The 16,486-nt window shown below is 45.1% G+C and overlaps 1 protein-coding gene across 1 annotated transcript in view; it reads right to left on the bottom strand.

Annotated features, from left to right (window-relative positions):
- The window catches only part of LOC311136776 (splicing factor 3B subunit 3-like), a 62,835-nt gene extending 47,174 nt beyond the window's left edge, over positions 1-15,661 (bottom strand). The window contains exons 1-10 of the mRNA XM_084171048.1: positions 15,561-15,661; positions 14,863-14,989; positions 11,660-11,815; positions 11,299-11,469; positions 10,962-11,134; positions 10,497-10,638; positions 8,270-8,382; positions 7,974-8,111; positions 7,666-7,769; positions 7,376-7,541 (exon numbers count right to left, since the gene is read on the bottom strand). Coding sequence (XP_084027174.1) covers positions 7,376-7,541; positions 7,666-7,769; positions 7,974-8,111; positions 8,270-8,382; positions 10,497-10,638; positions 10,962-11,134; positions 11,299-11,469; positions 11,660-11,815; positions 14,863-14,932 — 1,233 coding nt within the window. The 5' untranslated portion in view covers positions 14,933-14,989; positions 15,561-15,661. The remainder of the gene's footprint in view (positions 1-7,375; positions 7,542-7,665; positions 7,770-7,973; positions 8,112-8,269; positions 8,383-10,496; positions 10,639-10,961; positions 11,135-11,298; positions 11,470-11,659; positions 11,816-14,862; positions 14,990-15,560) is intronic.
- Positions 15,662-16,486: the final 825 nt, after the last annotated feature.

The following is a 16,486-nucleotide window of genomic DNA, read 5'->3' as shown; positions in this document are numbered from 1 at the left end:
ACTACTGTCATCACCACTATAGATGGCAAGCAAATCATCTAGTTTATCCCCGAAAGTTCACTTGTTAACTAGCCATATTGACGAGATCTGTTATTAGCAAGCTAGCCAATTTGACGTGGTCCATAAATCAATGTAGCCAATATCATGTCTGTCAACAGCAATGGTAATTAAAAACAATGTTGAAAAAAAAATAATATGTATACAGTGGGGAAAAAAAGTATTTAGTCAGCCACCAATTGTGCATGTTCTCCCACTTAAAAAGATGAGAGAGGCCTGTAATTTTCATCATAGGTACACGTCAACTATGACAGACAAATTTAGGAAAAAAAATCCAGTAAGTCACATTGTAGGATTTTTTATGAATTTATTTGCAAATTATGGTGGAAAATAAGTATTTGGTCACCTACAAGCAAGCAAGATTTCTGGCTCTCACAGACCTGTAACTTCTTCTTTAAGAGGCTCCTCTGTCCTCCACTCGTTACCTGTATTAATGGCACCTGTTTGAACTTGTTATCAGTATAAAAGACACCTGTCCACAACCTCAAACAGTCACACTCCAAACTCCACTATGTCCAAGACCAAAGAGCTGTCAAAGGACACCAGAAACAAAATTGTAGACCTGCACCAGGCTGGGAAGACTGAATCTGCAATAGGTAAGCAGCTTGGTTTGAAGAAATCAACTGTGGGAGCAATTATTAGGAAATGGAAGACATACAAGACCACTGATAATCTCCCTCGATCTGGGGCTCCACGCAAGATCTCACCCTGTGGGGTCAAAATTATCACAAGAACGGTGAGCAAAAATCCCAGAACCACACGGGGGGACCTAGTGAATGACCTGCAGAGAGCTGGGACCAAAGTAACAAAGGCTACCATCAGTAACACACTACACCGCCAGGGACTGAAATCCTTCAGTGCCAGACGTGTCCCCCAGTACATGTCCAGGCCCGTCTGAAGTTTGCTAGAGTGCATTTGGATGATCCAGAAGAGGATTGGGAGAATGTCATATGGTCAGATGAAACCAAAATATTACTTTTTGGTAAAAACTCAACTCGTTGTGTTTGGAGGACAAAGAATGCTGAGTTGCATCCAAAGAACACCATACCTACTGTGAAGCATGGGGGTGGAAACATCATGCTTTGGGGCTGTTTTTCTGCAAAGGGACCAGGACGACTGATCCGTGTAAAGGAAAGAATGAATGGGGCCATGTATCGTGAGATTTTGAGTGAAAACCTCCTTCCATCAGCAAGGGCATTGAAGATGAAACGTGGCTGGGTCTTTCAGCATGACAAAGATCCCAAACACACCGCCCGGGCAACGAAGGAGTGGCTTCGTAAGAAGCATTTCAAGGTCCTGGAGTGGCCTAGCCAGTCTCCAGATCTCAACCCCATAGAAAATCTTTGGAGGGAGTTGAAAGTCTGTGTTGCCCAGCGACAGCCCCAAAACATCACTGCTCTAGAGGAGATCTGCATGGAGGAATAGGCCAAAATACCAGCAACAGTGTGTGAAAACCTTGTGAAGACTTACAGAAAACGTTTGACCTGTGTCATTGCCAACAAAGGGTATATAACAAAGTATTGAGAAACTTTTGTTATTGACCAAATACTTATTTTCCACCATAATTTGCAAATAAATTCATTAAAAATCCTACAAATGTGATTTTCTGGATTTTTTTTCTCATTTTGTCTGTCATAGTTGACGTGTACCTATGATGAAAATTACAGGCCTCTCTCATCTTTTTAAGTGGGAGAACTTGCACAATTGGTGGCTGACTAAATACTTTTTTTCCCCACTGTATGTATATATATATATATACTGCTCAAAAAGATAAAGGGAACACTAAAATAACACATCCTAGATCTGAATGAATGAAATAATCTTATTAAATACTTTTGTCTTTACATAGTTGAATGTGCTGACAACAAAATCACACAAAAATGATCAATGGAAATCAAATTTATCAACCCATGGAGGTCTGGATTTGGAGTCACCCTCAAAATTAAAGTGGAAAACCACACTACAGGCTGATCCAACTTTGATGTAATGTCCTTAAAACAAGTCAAAATGAGGCTCAGTAGTGTGTGTGGCCTCCACGTGCCTGTATGACCTCCCTACAATGCCTGGGCATGCTCCTGATGAGGTGGCGGATGGTCTCCTGAGGGATCTCCTCCCAGACCTGGACTAAAGCATCCGCCAACTCCTGGACAGTCTGTGGTGCAACGTGGCGTTGGTGGATGGAGCGAGACATGATGTCCCAGATGTGCTCAATTGGATTCAGGTCTGGGGAACGGGCGGGCCAGTCCATAGCATCAATGCCTTCCTCTTGCAGGAACTGCTGACACACTCCAGCCACATGAGGTCTAGCATTGTCTTGCATTAGGAGGAACCCAGGGCCAACCGCACCAGCATATGGTCTCACAAGGGGTCTGAGGATCTCATCTCGGTACCTAAAGGCAGTCAGGCTACCTCTGGCGAGCACATGGAGAGCTGTGCGGCCCCCCAAATAAATGCCACCCCACACCATGACTGACCCACCGCCAAACCGGTCATGCTGGAGGATGTTGCAGGGAGCAGAACGTTCTCCACGGCGTCTCCAGACTCTGTCACATGTGCTCAGTGTGAACCTGCTTTCATCTGTGAAGAGCACAGTGGCGAATTTGCCAATCTTGGTGTTCTCTGGCAAATGCCAAACGTCCTGCACGGTGTTGGGCTGTAAGCACAACCCCCACCTGTGGACGTCGGGCCCTCATACCACCCTCATGGAGTCTGTTTCTGACCGTTTCAGCAGACACATGCACATTTGTGGCCTGCTGGAGGTCATTTTGCAGGGCTCTGGCAGTGCTCCTCCTGCTCCTCCTTGCACAAAGGCGGAGGTAGCGGTCCTGCTGCTGGGTTGTTGCCCTCCTACGGCCTCCTCCACGTCTCCTGATGTACTGGCCTGTCTCCTGGTAGCGCCTCCATGCTCTGGACACTACGCTGACAGACACAGCAAACCTTCTTGCCACAGCTCGCATTGATGTGCCATCCTGGATGAGCTGCACTACCTGAGCCACATGTGTGGGTTGTAGACTCCGTCTCATGCTACCACTAGAGTGAAAGCACCGCCAGCATTCAAAAGTGACCAAAACATCAGCCAGGAAGCATAGGAACTGAGAAGTGGTCTGTGGTCACCACCTGCAAAACCAGTCCTTTATTGGGGATGTCTTGCTAATTGCCTATAATTTCCACCTGTTGTCTATTCCATTTGCACAACAGCATGTGAAATGTATTGTCAATCAGTGTTGCTTCCTAAGTGGACAGTTTGATTTCACAGAAGTGTGATTGACTTGGAGTTACATTGTGTTGTTTAAGTGTTCCCTTTATTTTTTTGAGCAGTATATATATATATATATATATGCCATTTAGCAGACACTTTTATCCAAAGCGACTTCCAGTCATGCGTGCATACATTTAAAAAAGGGGATCATGTTAGCTGACTTCGCTAGGTAGGCCTACATTGGTTGGAGAAAAAAGTACATTAGATCTACTTCCCACTCACTATATGTTCAGCCAACTGTACAACGTTTATACCGGTAGCTTGCAAAGTAAACATCAGCCAACAGTACCACAGCAAATGCGCCCTTCTGCTGCGTGACAGGCAGAGCCCACAAAAGATGGGAAATTAATCTAAACCACTCATCCTTGTCAGGCATTGTTCACTTTTATTTTATATCACTCAAATATAAAATGGCTCCCAATATTGAGAGATATCGTGAGGCTACCCTACGTATCTGAAATTACATGATCAATTGATGTTTACTGATCATGAAAAGCATGCAGTTACTTGCTGTATAACTGATAGAGCTAAATGTGCACAATTGTTTTGCATGGAATAATCTGAAATATGTAGGTCTGACTATGCTCTTCAAGACCAAATAATTAACAATCCCTTAAACAGCACGCAGTTGTCAATGGTTTTAGCAGAGCTGTTGGTCTCCTTGCCCCCCAGCAGGCAAATCGAACAGTCGTGGTCAAAAGTTGAGAATGACACAAATCTTATTTATTTTTCACAAAGTCTGCTGCCTCAGTTTTTATGATGGCAATTTGCATATACTCCAGAATGTTTTTTTAGAGTGATCAGATTAATTGCAATTAATTTCAAAGTCCCTCTTTGCCATGAAAATTAACTTAATCCCCAAAAAACATTTCCACTGCATTTCAGCCCTGCCACAAAAGGACAAGCTGACCATGTCAGTGATTCTCTCGTTAACACAGGTGAGAGTGTTGACGAGGACAAGGCTGGAGATCACTCTGTCATGCTGATTGAGTTAGAATAACAGACTGGAGCTTTAAAAGGAGGGTGGTGCTTGAAATCATTGTTCTTCCTCTGTTAGCCATGGTTACCTGCAAGGAAACACGTGCCGTCATCATTGCTTTGCACAAAAAGGGCTTCACAGGCAAGGATATTGCTGCTAGTAAGATTGCACCTAAAATCAACAATTTATCGGATGATCAAGAACTTCAAGGAGAGAGGTTCAATTGTTGTGAAGAAGGCTTCAGGGCGCCCAAGAAAGTCCAGCAAGCGCCAGGACCGTCTCCTAAAGTTGATTCAGCTGCGGGATCGGGGCACCACCAGGGCAGAGCTTGCTCAGGAATGGCAGCAGGCAGGTGTGAGTGCATCTGTACGCACAGTGAGGCGAAGACTTTTGGAGGATGGCCTGGTGTCAAGAAGGGCAGCGAGGAAGCCACTTCTCTCCAGGAAAAACATCAGGGACAGACTGATATTCTGCAAAAGGTACAGGGATTGGACTGCTGAGGACTGGGGTAAAGTTATTTTCTCTGATGAATCCCCTTTCCGATTGTTTGGGGCATCCGGAAAACACCTTATACGGAGAAGACAAGGTGAGCGCTACCATCAGTCCTGTGTCATGCCAACAGTAAAGCATCCTGAGACCATTCATGTGTGGGGTTGCTTCTCAGCCAAGGGAGCGGGCGCACTCACAATTATGCCTAAGAACACAGCCATGAATAAAGAATAGTACCAACATATCCTCCGAGAGCAACTTCTCCCAACCATCCAAGAACAGTTTGGTGACGAACAATGCCTTTTCCAGCATGATGGAGCACCTTGCCATAATGCAAAAGTGATAACTAAGTGGCTCAGGGAACAAAACATCGACATTGTGGGTCCATGGCCAGGAAACTCCCCAGACCTTAATCCCATTGAGAACTTGTGGTCAATCCTCAAGAGGCGGGTGGACAAACAAAAACCCACAAATTCTGACAAATTCCGAGCATTGATTATGCAAGAATGGGCTGCCATCAGTCAGGATGTGGCCCAGAAGTTAATTGACAGCATGCCAGGGTGGATTGCAGAGGTCTTGAAAAAGAAGGGTCAACACTGCAAATATTGACTCTTTGCATAAATGTAATTGTAATTGTCAATAAAAGCCTTAGACACTTATGGAATGCTTGTAATTATACTTCAGTATACCATAGTAACATCTGACAAAAATATCTAAAAACACTGAAGCCGCAAACTTTGTGAAGACCAATACTTGACCACAACTGTACACCTTGTGACGTTTTATTGAAAACAATTTAGTCATAGAAGAGACATGAAGTAGGTCCTATGATTGAGTGTAGTCTGGCCCAGCAGTGCGAAGGTGAACGGAAAGGCACTGGAGCGACAAACCGCCCTTGCTATCTCTGCCTGGCCGGTTCCTGTCTCTCCATTGGGATTCTCTGCCTCTGACCCTATTACGGGGGCTGAGTCACTGGCTTACTGGTGCTTTCCATGCCGTCCCTAGGAGGGGTGCATCACTTGAGTGGGTTGAGTCACTAACGTGATCCTCCTATCCGGTTTGTCGCGTCCTCGGGCTCGTGCAGTGGAGGAGATCTTCGTGGGCTATATTCAGCCTTGTCTCAGGTTAGTAGGTTGGTGGTCTGTTGATATCCCTCTGGTGGTGTGGGGGCTGCACTTTGGCAAAGTGGGTGGGGTTATATCCTGCCTGGTTGGCCCTGTCCGGGGGTATCGTCGGACGGGGCCACAGTGTCTCCCGACCCCCCCTGTCTCAGCCTCCAGCATCTATGCTGCAATAGTCTATGTGCCGGGGGGCTAGGGTCAGTCTGTTATATCTAGTGTTATTCTTCTGTCTTATCCGGTGTCCTGTGTGAATTTAAGTATGCTCCCTCTAATTCTCTCTCTCACCCTCCCATCCCGGAGGACCTGAGCCCTAGGACCATGCCTTAGGACTACCTGGCCTGATGACTCGATGTCGTGCTGCTGCTCCAGTTTCCACTCTTCTGCCTGTTACCTGTCTAACAGAACACAGAGGGTGTTCTTTAATGGAAGCCTCTCCAACATAATCCAGGTAGAATCAGGAATTCCCCAGGGCAGCTGTCTAGACCCTTACTTTTTTTCAATCTTTATTAACGACATGCCACTAGCTTTGCGTAAAGCCAGTGTGTCTATGTATGCGGATGACTCAACACTATACACGTCAGCTACTACAGTGACTGAACTGACTGTAACACTTAAAGAGCTACAGTTAGTTTCAGAATGGGTGGCAAGGAATAAGTTAGTCCTAAATATTTCTAAAACTAAAAGCATTATTTGGGACAAATCATTCACTAAACCCTAAACCTTAACTAAATCTTGTAATAAATAATGTGGAAATTGAGCAAGTTGAGGTGACTAAACTGCTTGGATTAACCTTGGATTGTAAACTGTCATGGTCAAAACAGTAGCTAAAATGGGGAGAAATCTGTCCATAATAAAGCGCTGCTCTGTTTTCTTAACAGCGCTATCAACAAGGCAGGTCCTACAGGCCCTAGTTTTGTCGCACCTGGACTACTGTTCAGTCGTGTGGTCAGGTGCCACAAAGAGGGACTTAGGAAAATTGCAATTGGTTCAGAACAGGGCAGCACAGCTGGCCCTTGGATGTACACAGAGAAATAACATTAATAATATGCATGGAAATCTCTCCTGGCTCAAAGTGGAGGAGAGATTGACTTCATCACTACTTGTATTTGTGAGAGGTATTGACATGTTGAATGCGCTGAGCTGTCTGTTTGAACTACTGGCACACAACTATTCCACATCAAGTAACTTATGCGAATTATATATTTTTTAAACTGATAAAAACACACCTTATGGAACAGTGGGGACTGTGAAGGAACACAAACATACGCACAGAAACATGCATACACGATAACATACGCACTATACACACACGTACACATGGATTTTGTGTTATAGATATGTGGTAGTAGAGTAGGGGCCTGAGGGCATTCTGTTGTGAATGTACTGTAATGTTTAAAAAAGATATATAACTGCCTTAATTTTGCTGGACCCCAGGAAGAGTAGCTAATAAATAAATACAAATACACACACCTGGCAGGACATAATGGGGGAGAGGTTCTCCTGCTCGTCCACCAGCACCAGGTTCTTGAGGGGGCGTGGCTGGAAGAAGAAGGTATCTCCCTCCTCCAGGGGCATGGCAGAGGAGAACTCTGGCTCTTCATCGTCATCTCCAAGATGGGCTATCTGGTAAAGGTAACTAGCAGAGAGAGAAGAGAGGACACGATGAACACACCAATACACACAGGAGAGCAAGATGATGAAGATGGATGTCTCAGTAATGTGTGGTATTCCCGGGGATTCCAGTGAAATGAATAACTTACTGGTTGCCGAACTCTGAAGAGACAAATAAGAAGCCAGTCTTCAGCACACACATGGCTGTGGCTACAGGGATGGTGTCAAAGTACTTCATCCTGATCTCTGTAACCTGGGGAATACAAACGTTTATTTGAATGAGAAGGAATCCCAGAATATCCCATCATGTGAACACTGACCTGTGTGTGTGCTGAGATCAGGTGTTTATGCTCTCCATGTTTTTGTCAGAGAAGAGACATGAAGACTCATCACTTCAACAGCACTCTTTCCTGCCCTCCCCCAGTTTCCGTCTCAGACTGCACCCTGCTGCCCTCACCATCTCCTCATCCGTCTCCAGAGTGACCTTGAAGATGTCCCCCTGCTCCGTCTGGGCCAGGAAGAAGAACATGGACTTGGTCCTGTGGGTGGCTGAGCAGACGAAGATCATGCCTCTCTCAGGATCATCCAGGTCATTCTGTGTTCAGGGCATAATAACAAAGAATGAGGGCAGTGTGTAGATAGTACCAATCACTTAAAACTGATCCATTCAAACAGTCACAAATTCAACATGACTAGTCTGGTTAGCCAAGTCCTTCGTTAGTCAATGTTTTACAAAACGTTACAGAAACTCACCCTTCTGCGTGGGATGGGACAGCGAATGTCAGGCTGATCTCCAAAGTTTTTGTAGGTGATGTAGTTCTCTGAACAGATGAGAACTCCACTGGGACCATCAGAGCCTCCAGGAACTGGACAAAAGATGATCACATAATAGGTTTACACTAGGGACGCAAATGTAAGTCAATTTTGTTGCCAACTAACTGACCCTCATTAACCAGTCAACAAACGTATATATCTTTTCAAACAGTAAAATACTATCAGAGACCTGTACATAATGATGAGATGCTTATGTCTCCACCCTAACAATGGGAGTTATCCCAAGGAGGGAAGGAAGGAGACAAGTTTAGGCCCAAAATAAGACCACAGAAACGCATTGGGATTATTTTGGACAGATTATGTTGCGAGTGAAACCTCTCGCTTCGCCTCTTCCTCTCTGATACTATGCATGCACACATACAAGGACCGGACATTTTTCATTAAGCGCGTAATGGAAACATGCAACAATAGCAAGCCTATAGTCTTACAGTCAAAAGGCTATAGCCTATTATTGAACATGCAACTCCTGTAATGAAGGAGCTACTAAAATGTCATTTTCAGAAACATTTGCCAAAATGCAATTAGTTGGAAAACAGAGTTCTAAACAGCGCACCTAATGCGAGCGGTTCCATATGTGACATATGAAAATCTCAGTTAGAAATTTAGAAAGAGGGGAATCTAAGAGTAACAACTAGGATGGGTTGCTACTAGGCTTGGGCGGTAAACAGTGCAGTTGGAAAGTATTCAGACCCCTTGACTTTTTCCACATTTTGTTACGTTACAGCCTTATTCTAAAATTGATTAGTTTCCCCCCCCCCCCTAATCTACACACAACACCCCATAATGACAAAGCAAAAGCCGGTTTGTAAATTCTTTTGCAAATTCATAAAAATACAAAAACTGAAATATTACATTTACATAAGTATTCAGACCCTTTACTCAGTACTTTGTTTAAGCACCTTTGGCAGCGATTACAGCCGAGTCTTCTTGGGTATGATGCTACAAGCTTGGCACACCTGTATTTGGGGAGTTTCATTCTGCAGATCCTCTTAAGCTCTGTCAGGTTGGATGGGGAGCGTTGCTACACAGCTATTTTCAGGTCTCTCCAGAGATGTTTGATCAGGTTCAAGTCCGGGCTCTGGCTGGGCCATTCAAGGACATTCAGAGACTTGTCCCGAAGCCACTCCTGCGTTGTCTTGGCCCCAGTCTGAGGTCCTGAGCACTCTGGAGCAGTTTTCATCAAGGATCTCTCTGTAGTTTGCTCTGTTCATGTTTCGCTCTATCCTGACTAGTCTCCCAGTCCCTGCTGCTGTAAAACATCCCCACAGCATGCTGCCACCACGCTTCAACGTCGGGATGGTGCCAGGTTTCCTCCAGACATGACGCTTGGTATTCAGGCCAGAGTTCAATCTTGGTTTTATCAGCCCAGAGAATATTGTTTCTCATGGTCTGAGTCCTTTAGATGCCTTTTGGCAAACTCCAAGTGGGCTGTCATGTGCCTTTTACTGAGGAGTGGCTTCCGTCTGGCCACTCTACCATAAAGGCCTGATTGGTAGAGTGCTGCAGAGATGGATGTCCTTCTGGAAAGTTCTCCCATCTCCACAGAGGAACTCTGGAGCTCTGTCAAAGTGACCATTGGGTTCTTGGTCACCTCCCTGACCAAGGCCCTTCTCCCCCAATTGCTCAGTTTGGCCGGGCGGCCAGCTCTAGGAAGTTGTAGAAACATCTCAAGGATGATCAATGGAAACAGGGTGCACCTGAGCTCAATTTTGAGTCTCATAGCAAAGGTTCTGAATACTTATGTAAATAAGGTATTGCTCTTTTTTATTTTTAATCAAATGTGCAACAAAAATTATGGGATATTGTGTGTAGATTGATGAAGAAAAACAAGGCTGTAACGTAACAAAATGTGGAAAAAGTCAAGGGCTCTGAATACTTTCCGAATGCACTGTATAACTTGATAAGATGGATTGCCTGTCTTTGCAATTTGTTTATTTTCGTTTGCGCTCATTAGCATATTTAGCTAGCAGCCTCCATGGAATTCGCTATTACTTGTGCTAAACTGGTAATCCCGTAAATCCCATATTGAGAGAAGGACAATATGAAGATATGAAAATCTGGAAACCACCCAACACAAGAGGGAAGGCTGCAAACAACTCATAACCTGGCTCTGACCGCCCTCTACTGGAAATAATAATGTAGCTACCTGTGATGAGGAAGTTGCCATGCTCCTCCAGGGCCTCGCTGTACTTGCGCACCACGTGGTTCAGACCGAGGTCCAGCTCATAGAAGGTCAGGGTCTGCTGGGTGTTGGATGCAGCCTCTCCAGTGGGGTCATTATCAGCTTCCTGGAAGGAGGGAGAGGTCATAGGTCACATACTGTGAGTCAGTGGAAACAAAGAGGACGGGATGAGGATTTACAGGACATCTGTAGTAGCAGAGCAGCTGCAACAGTGGGATTGTGTGTTGGGATCAGAGGTGTTTAAGCTCTCTCCAGTGGTTTGTCAGAGAAGAGACATGAAGACTCATCATTTCAACAACACTTGGGTGTGTAGAGAGAGAATAAAGTAGCAGCACATCTGAGCCTGTGTAAAGAGGTCCAGTTATGTAGAACGTAACAAGAGTGCATGAGCCAATTCACATATCATAGGGGTCAGTGCTGGGCTCTCACCTCATAGTCCATCTCTAGACAGGCGAACATTGGGTTCTCAAAGCCCACGTCCACTCCTACCACGTGGTACACCAGCGTGTTGGCCTTGTGAGCCTCCAGGGGAGAGGAGATGGTGAGACGTGCTGCTGCATCTCTGTTCAGGATGTACACCAGCTTCTGCTTCTCAATGGCACCTGGAAACACAGAGGTAATCAGTAAACTACAACTCGGAGATGAACAGTCCATTGCAATAGGGGATTATCCAATAAAGTCATAGATTTGTCCCCCCAAAAATACTGTTAACAACTATTTCCAAAACAATCTCTCTCGCAGTTATCTGTTCCCTGAGCTTCTTTACCTATCATGACTGCCCTGCCCTTGGGGTCGACGGCAAGGAACTGTCCAGGGACGATGCGACGACAACCACTCTTGCCAAAGGTCTCCTGGTGGATCTTCTCAAACATGTTCTTGGAGGGGTGGTACTCCAGGATTACGATGCGGCCTGAGTCACTGCCCACCACGATGTAGTCTGGGGATGAAAAGCACAAATGTCTCCAAACAGATTTCAAAATGAGAGCTTTTCAACCACATACATAGAAAATATGCATCTACATTACACACAGCAACTACTCTTTTGGCTCCAAGATTGATTCATATCTATATACAAAATGCAATCTCAGGTGTACAGGCAGACAAATGCACACAAACATAACACACACCTTTAGTTCCTCCAGTCAGCCTGAAGGCCATAAGGGAGCGGATTATGCCAAACACCTCCATGGTGAGCAGGGTGTGAACCTTCCCTGTGTTGGCATCTGGACGCAGCAGCTCAATGATCTTCCCCCTGGAAACAACTATCTCCTGCATCTTGGTTCCTGCAAGGCAAGTCAATAATTATTCCCAAACTGATGATAGGTGACATCATCCATGTTATACAGTATATACTCAGGGGTGAAAGTAGATTTCTTCCTGGTACGGGACATCTTCAGTGTGCAGACGCTTGCGCTTTTCTATGTTTAATTCTTAACACAGAATTACATATAGAATCCCTATTAATTAAATAGGATCACTGTGGGCATAATAGTAAAAGATTAGTCATTTAATTAAAACATGTATTATCTTTTAATGTGGCATTAAACAAACCAGTTATGTTCTCATCTGATTGTCAAAAAATCATTTCAAAAGTCTCCTGTAAGCCTGGCTACCTTCCCACGTTTGTACACTAAAATAATTCCAGCATCCATACAGTGCACCCCACATTTGAGAAATGTAAAGACATCTCTTACAAAACAACAAAAAGTTTCATGAATGACATTCAGTGTCATTCATTAGGCATACACTTGAAACCTGAATTGATTCATCAACTGCTGTCCGGAACGCAGTCCACATTCAAGTCCATTCGCTCATTTTCCATGCGACTGACATGCAGTAATGACAAATAGTGTAATAGCCTACAGTTTTCTTGGCATCTTTGATTTAATTATTGTTCAACCGGTATGGTGTAGCTCCACTATTTATTTAGCCATTACTCTGTATCGGCTTACTTTCACCCCTTATATACACTCAGGGATGAGCGAGCCCAAGAGAGGGGATATTACACTACATTACCAAAAGTATGTGGACACCTGACCGTCGAACATTCCAAAATCATGGGCATTAATATTGAGTTGGTCCCTCCCTTTGCTGCTATAACAGCAACTCATCTGGGAAAGCGTTCCATAAGATGTTGGAACATTGCTGCGGGGACTTGCTTCCATTCAGCCACAAGAGCATTAGTGAGGTCAGGCACTGATGTTGGGTGATTAGGCCTGGCTCGCAGTCGGCGTTCCAATTCATCCCAAGAGTTCGATGGGGTTGAGGTCAGGGCTCTGTGCAGGCCAGTCAAGTTCTTCCACACCGATCTCGACAAACCATTTCTGTATGGACCTTGCTTTGTGCACGGGGGCATTGTCATGCTGAAATAGGAAAGGGCCTTCCCCAAACTGCGCATGGTGATCTTGGGCTTGTGTTGCGGCTGCTCGGCCATGGAAACCCATTTCATGAAGCTCCCGACGAACAGTTATTGTGCTGATGTTGCTTCCAGAGGCAGTTTAGAACTTGGTAGTGAGTGTTGCAACTGAGGACAGATAATTTTTACGCGCTATGCGCTTCAGCACTCGGCAGTCCCATTCTGTGAGCTTCTGTGGCCTACATTTGACATTTTAGTCATTTAGCAGACACTCTTATCCAGAGCGACTTACAGTTAGTGAGTGCATACATTTTTCATACTAGCCCCCCCGTGGGAATCGAACCCACAACCCTGGCGTTGCAAGCGCCATACTCTACCAACTGAGCTACACGGGACCTACCACTTTGCGGCTGAGCCGTTGTTGCTCATAGACGTTTCCACTTCACAATAACAGCACTGGAAAGGTGGCATCCTATGACGGTGCCACGTTGAAAGTCACTGAGCGCTTCAGTAACCAACCTACAGTGAACCATCAGATCCTCCTCTCCACCCTCTCCGAGCTGGGCATCTCCGGCGCGGCTCACTCCTGGATTGCGTCCTACCTGACCGGTCGCTCCTACCAAGTGGCGTGGCGAGAAGCTGTCTCCGCACCACGTGCTCTCACCACTGGTGTCCCCCAGGGCTCAGTTCTAGGCCCTCTCCTTTTCTCCCTATACACCAAGTCACTTGGCTCTGTCATATCCTCACATGGCCTCTCCTATCATTGCTACGCTGACGATACACAACTAATCTTCTCCTTTCCCCCTTCTGATAACCAGGTGGCGAATCGCATCTCTGCATGTCTGGCCGACATATCAGTATGGATGACGGATCACCACCTCAAGCTGAACCCTGGCAAGACGGAGCTGCTCTTCCTCCCGGGGAAGGACTGCCCGTTCCATGATCTCGCCATCACGGTTGACAACTCCGTTGTGTCCTCCTCCCAGAGTGCGAAGAGCCTTGGCGTGACCCTGGACAACACCCTGTCGTTCTCCGCCAACATCAAGGCGGTGACCCGATCCTGCAGGTTCATGCTCTACAACATTCGGAGAGTACGACCCTGCCTTACACAGGAAGCGGCACAGGTCCTAATCCAGGCACTTGTCATCTCCCGTCTGGATTACTGCAACTCGCTGTTGGCTGGGCTCCCTGCCTGTGCCATTAAACCCCTACAACTCATCCAGAATGCCGCAGCCCGTCTGGTGTTCAACCTTCCCAAGTTCTCTCACGTCACCCCCCTCCTCCGCACACTCCACTGGCTTCCAGTTGAAGCTCGCATCCGTTACAAGACCATGGTGCTTGCCTATGGAGCAGTGAGGGGAACGGCACCTTCGTACCTTCAGGCTCTGATCAGTCCCTACACCCAGGCGAGGGCATTGCGTTCATCCACCTCTGGCCTGCTGGCTCCCCTTCCTCTGCGGAAGCATAGTTCCCGCTCAGCCCAGTCAAAGCTGTTCGCTGCTCTGGCACCCCAATGGTGGAACAAGCTCCCTCACGACGCCAGGACAGCGGAGTCACTCACCACCTTCCGGAGACATTTGAAACCCCACCTCTTTTAGGAACACCTGGGATAGGATAAAGTAATCCTTCTACCCCCCCCCAAAAAAAAAAAAAAGTATAATTGTAAAGTGGTTATCCCACTGGCTATAGGGTGAATGCACCAATTTGTAGTCGCTCTGGATAAGAGCGTCTGCTAAATGACGTAAATGTGCCCTTGAGCAAGGCACTTAACCCTAATTGCTCCTGTAAGTCGCTCTGGATAAGAGTGTCTGCTAAATGACTAAAATGTAAATGTAAGTAAGACCATTCTACTGACAATGTTTGTCTATAGAGATTGCATGGCTGTGTGCTCGATTTTATTAACCTGTCAGCAACGGGTGTGGCTAAAATAGCCAAAAGGGTGTCCACATACTTTTGTATATATAGTGTATGTACCTGAGAAGTTGCCATGGATGGCGTGGGTGATGCCAGTGGCACGCTGCAGGGTCAGGTTATACAGAAACATAGTGGCTGTTTCTCAACCTTCAGGTGCAGGTCAAAGAGGCCACAGCAACACCAGGTGCTGTGGAAGAAAGGATTAGTAAATTGTTGCATACAAAAAAATGGTTTGCATTGTTGCAAGTGTTTGTAACATAATTAGTAATGTAGCTAGCTACAGTACCTTTTATATGAACCGGTATCTATTAGCTAGAGACCTCGGCTACTATAATGCAAAATAAAGTAATGATCGTCGTGGAAACTGCACACAAATTCGCAAGCAAAAGCATTTTGTCATCTGTTGACCATAGTTGGCTTGTCAACATTGATTACAAATAAAACCGTAACTAAGTTAACTACTGTAGTTAGCTAACGTTACAATACAGAGCCTAGCTAGCTAATGTTAGCTAGCCAACTTTGTAAAGTTGATTGTACACAAAAACAACAAGCATAACAGGAGCCTACCATTACAAAAATATTTCATGAAAGACAACGCAACTTTCCAATACTTGGCTTGCTTGCTAGCCTAAGACAACAGCTGTGGTGCTAGGCTTTCGTTAATTCAGTAGTCTACCCAAACACGTAACCATTTTTCTATTGATATATATTTTGTTTTCAATATTGTATTGTGCGAAAACTGTATGCAAACGTTTTACCGGTGTAGCAGCTCGGATGAAGCTGATATTAACTGGATGACGAATTTCATTCACACCGTGAATGTATTGATACTTTTGCGGGTAAACGCTTTCTGTCGATCGTGGGTCCTTCGTGATCTGCAACGTCATAAAAAAAAAATCTGTCCACAATGTGCCTGTGACCTACTACACAATTATAAGGACCTAACATGAAGCTCAAATATGTTACGCCATATAAGTTTTATTTGATGTATCTATCTAAAATGGAAAATATACTATCAATTGTGTTTAAATTATCAAAAACATATAATGAAAATGCGCCAACGCATTGAATTACAGTTGACGAGCTATTCCACTAGGGGGCGACAATGCATATGCTTTGATTAGAAGCTGAGGTTTCTCAGTGGGATGAAATATATATATATTTCTTTTAGCAGACGCTCTTATCCAGAGCGATTTACAGGAGCAATTAGGGTTAAGTGCCTTGCTCAAGGGCACATCGACAGATTTTTCACCTAGTCGGCTCGGGGATTAGAACCAGCGACCTTTCGTTTACTGGCACAACGCTCTTAACCGCTAAGCAAATACAGGTTCAGAAACTCTGTGATGCAGGTAGTCTGTGCTGACTCAGAAAGAGATTTCCCCAGTGGCGGCTGGTGAAAAATATTCTCGGTGGGGCTGTGCCATACTTTTTTTTTCCTGTAACCATCGCGATATATTTTAACACAAACTGCAGGACAGCAGTGCTCAGTGAAACATTCAGTAATTATTTAATGCCAATATTAAAAAGTTGAGGCATTCTTACACAAAAACATATTACACAAACCCAAGCCTTTCATTTGCATTTAAAGTGAACTTTTCACCATTGGTAGTAAACAGGCAACGCAACAGGCATGCTGTCAGAACAGAGTGGAAAGTGGACAATAACATGAAATTATTATAAAGTT

This window comes from Coregonus lavaretus (genome assembly GCF_964263955.1).
Source record: "Coregonus lavaretus genome assembly, chromosome: 11".
Lineage (NCBI taxonomy): Eukaryota > Metazoa > Chordata > Actinopteri > Salmoniformes > Salmonidae > Coregonus > Coregonus lavaretus.
This window is presented reverse-complemented; position numbering and strand designations above follow the sequence as displayed.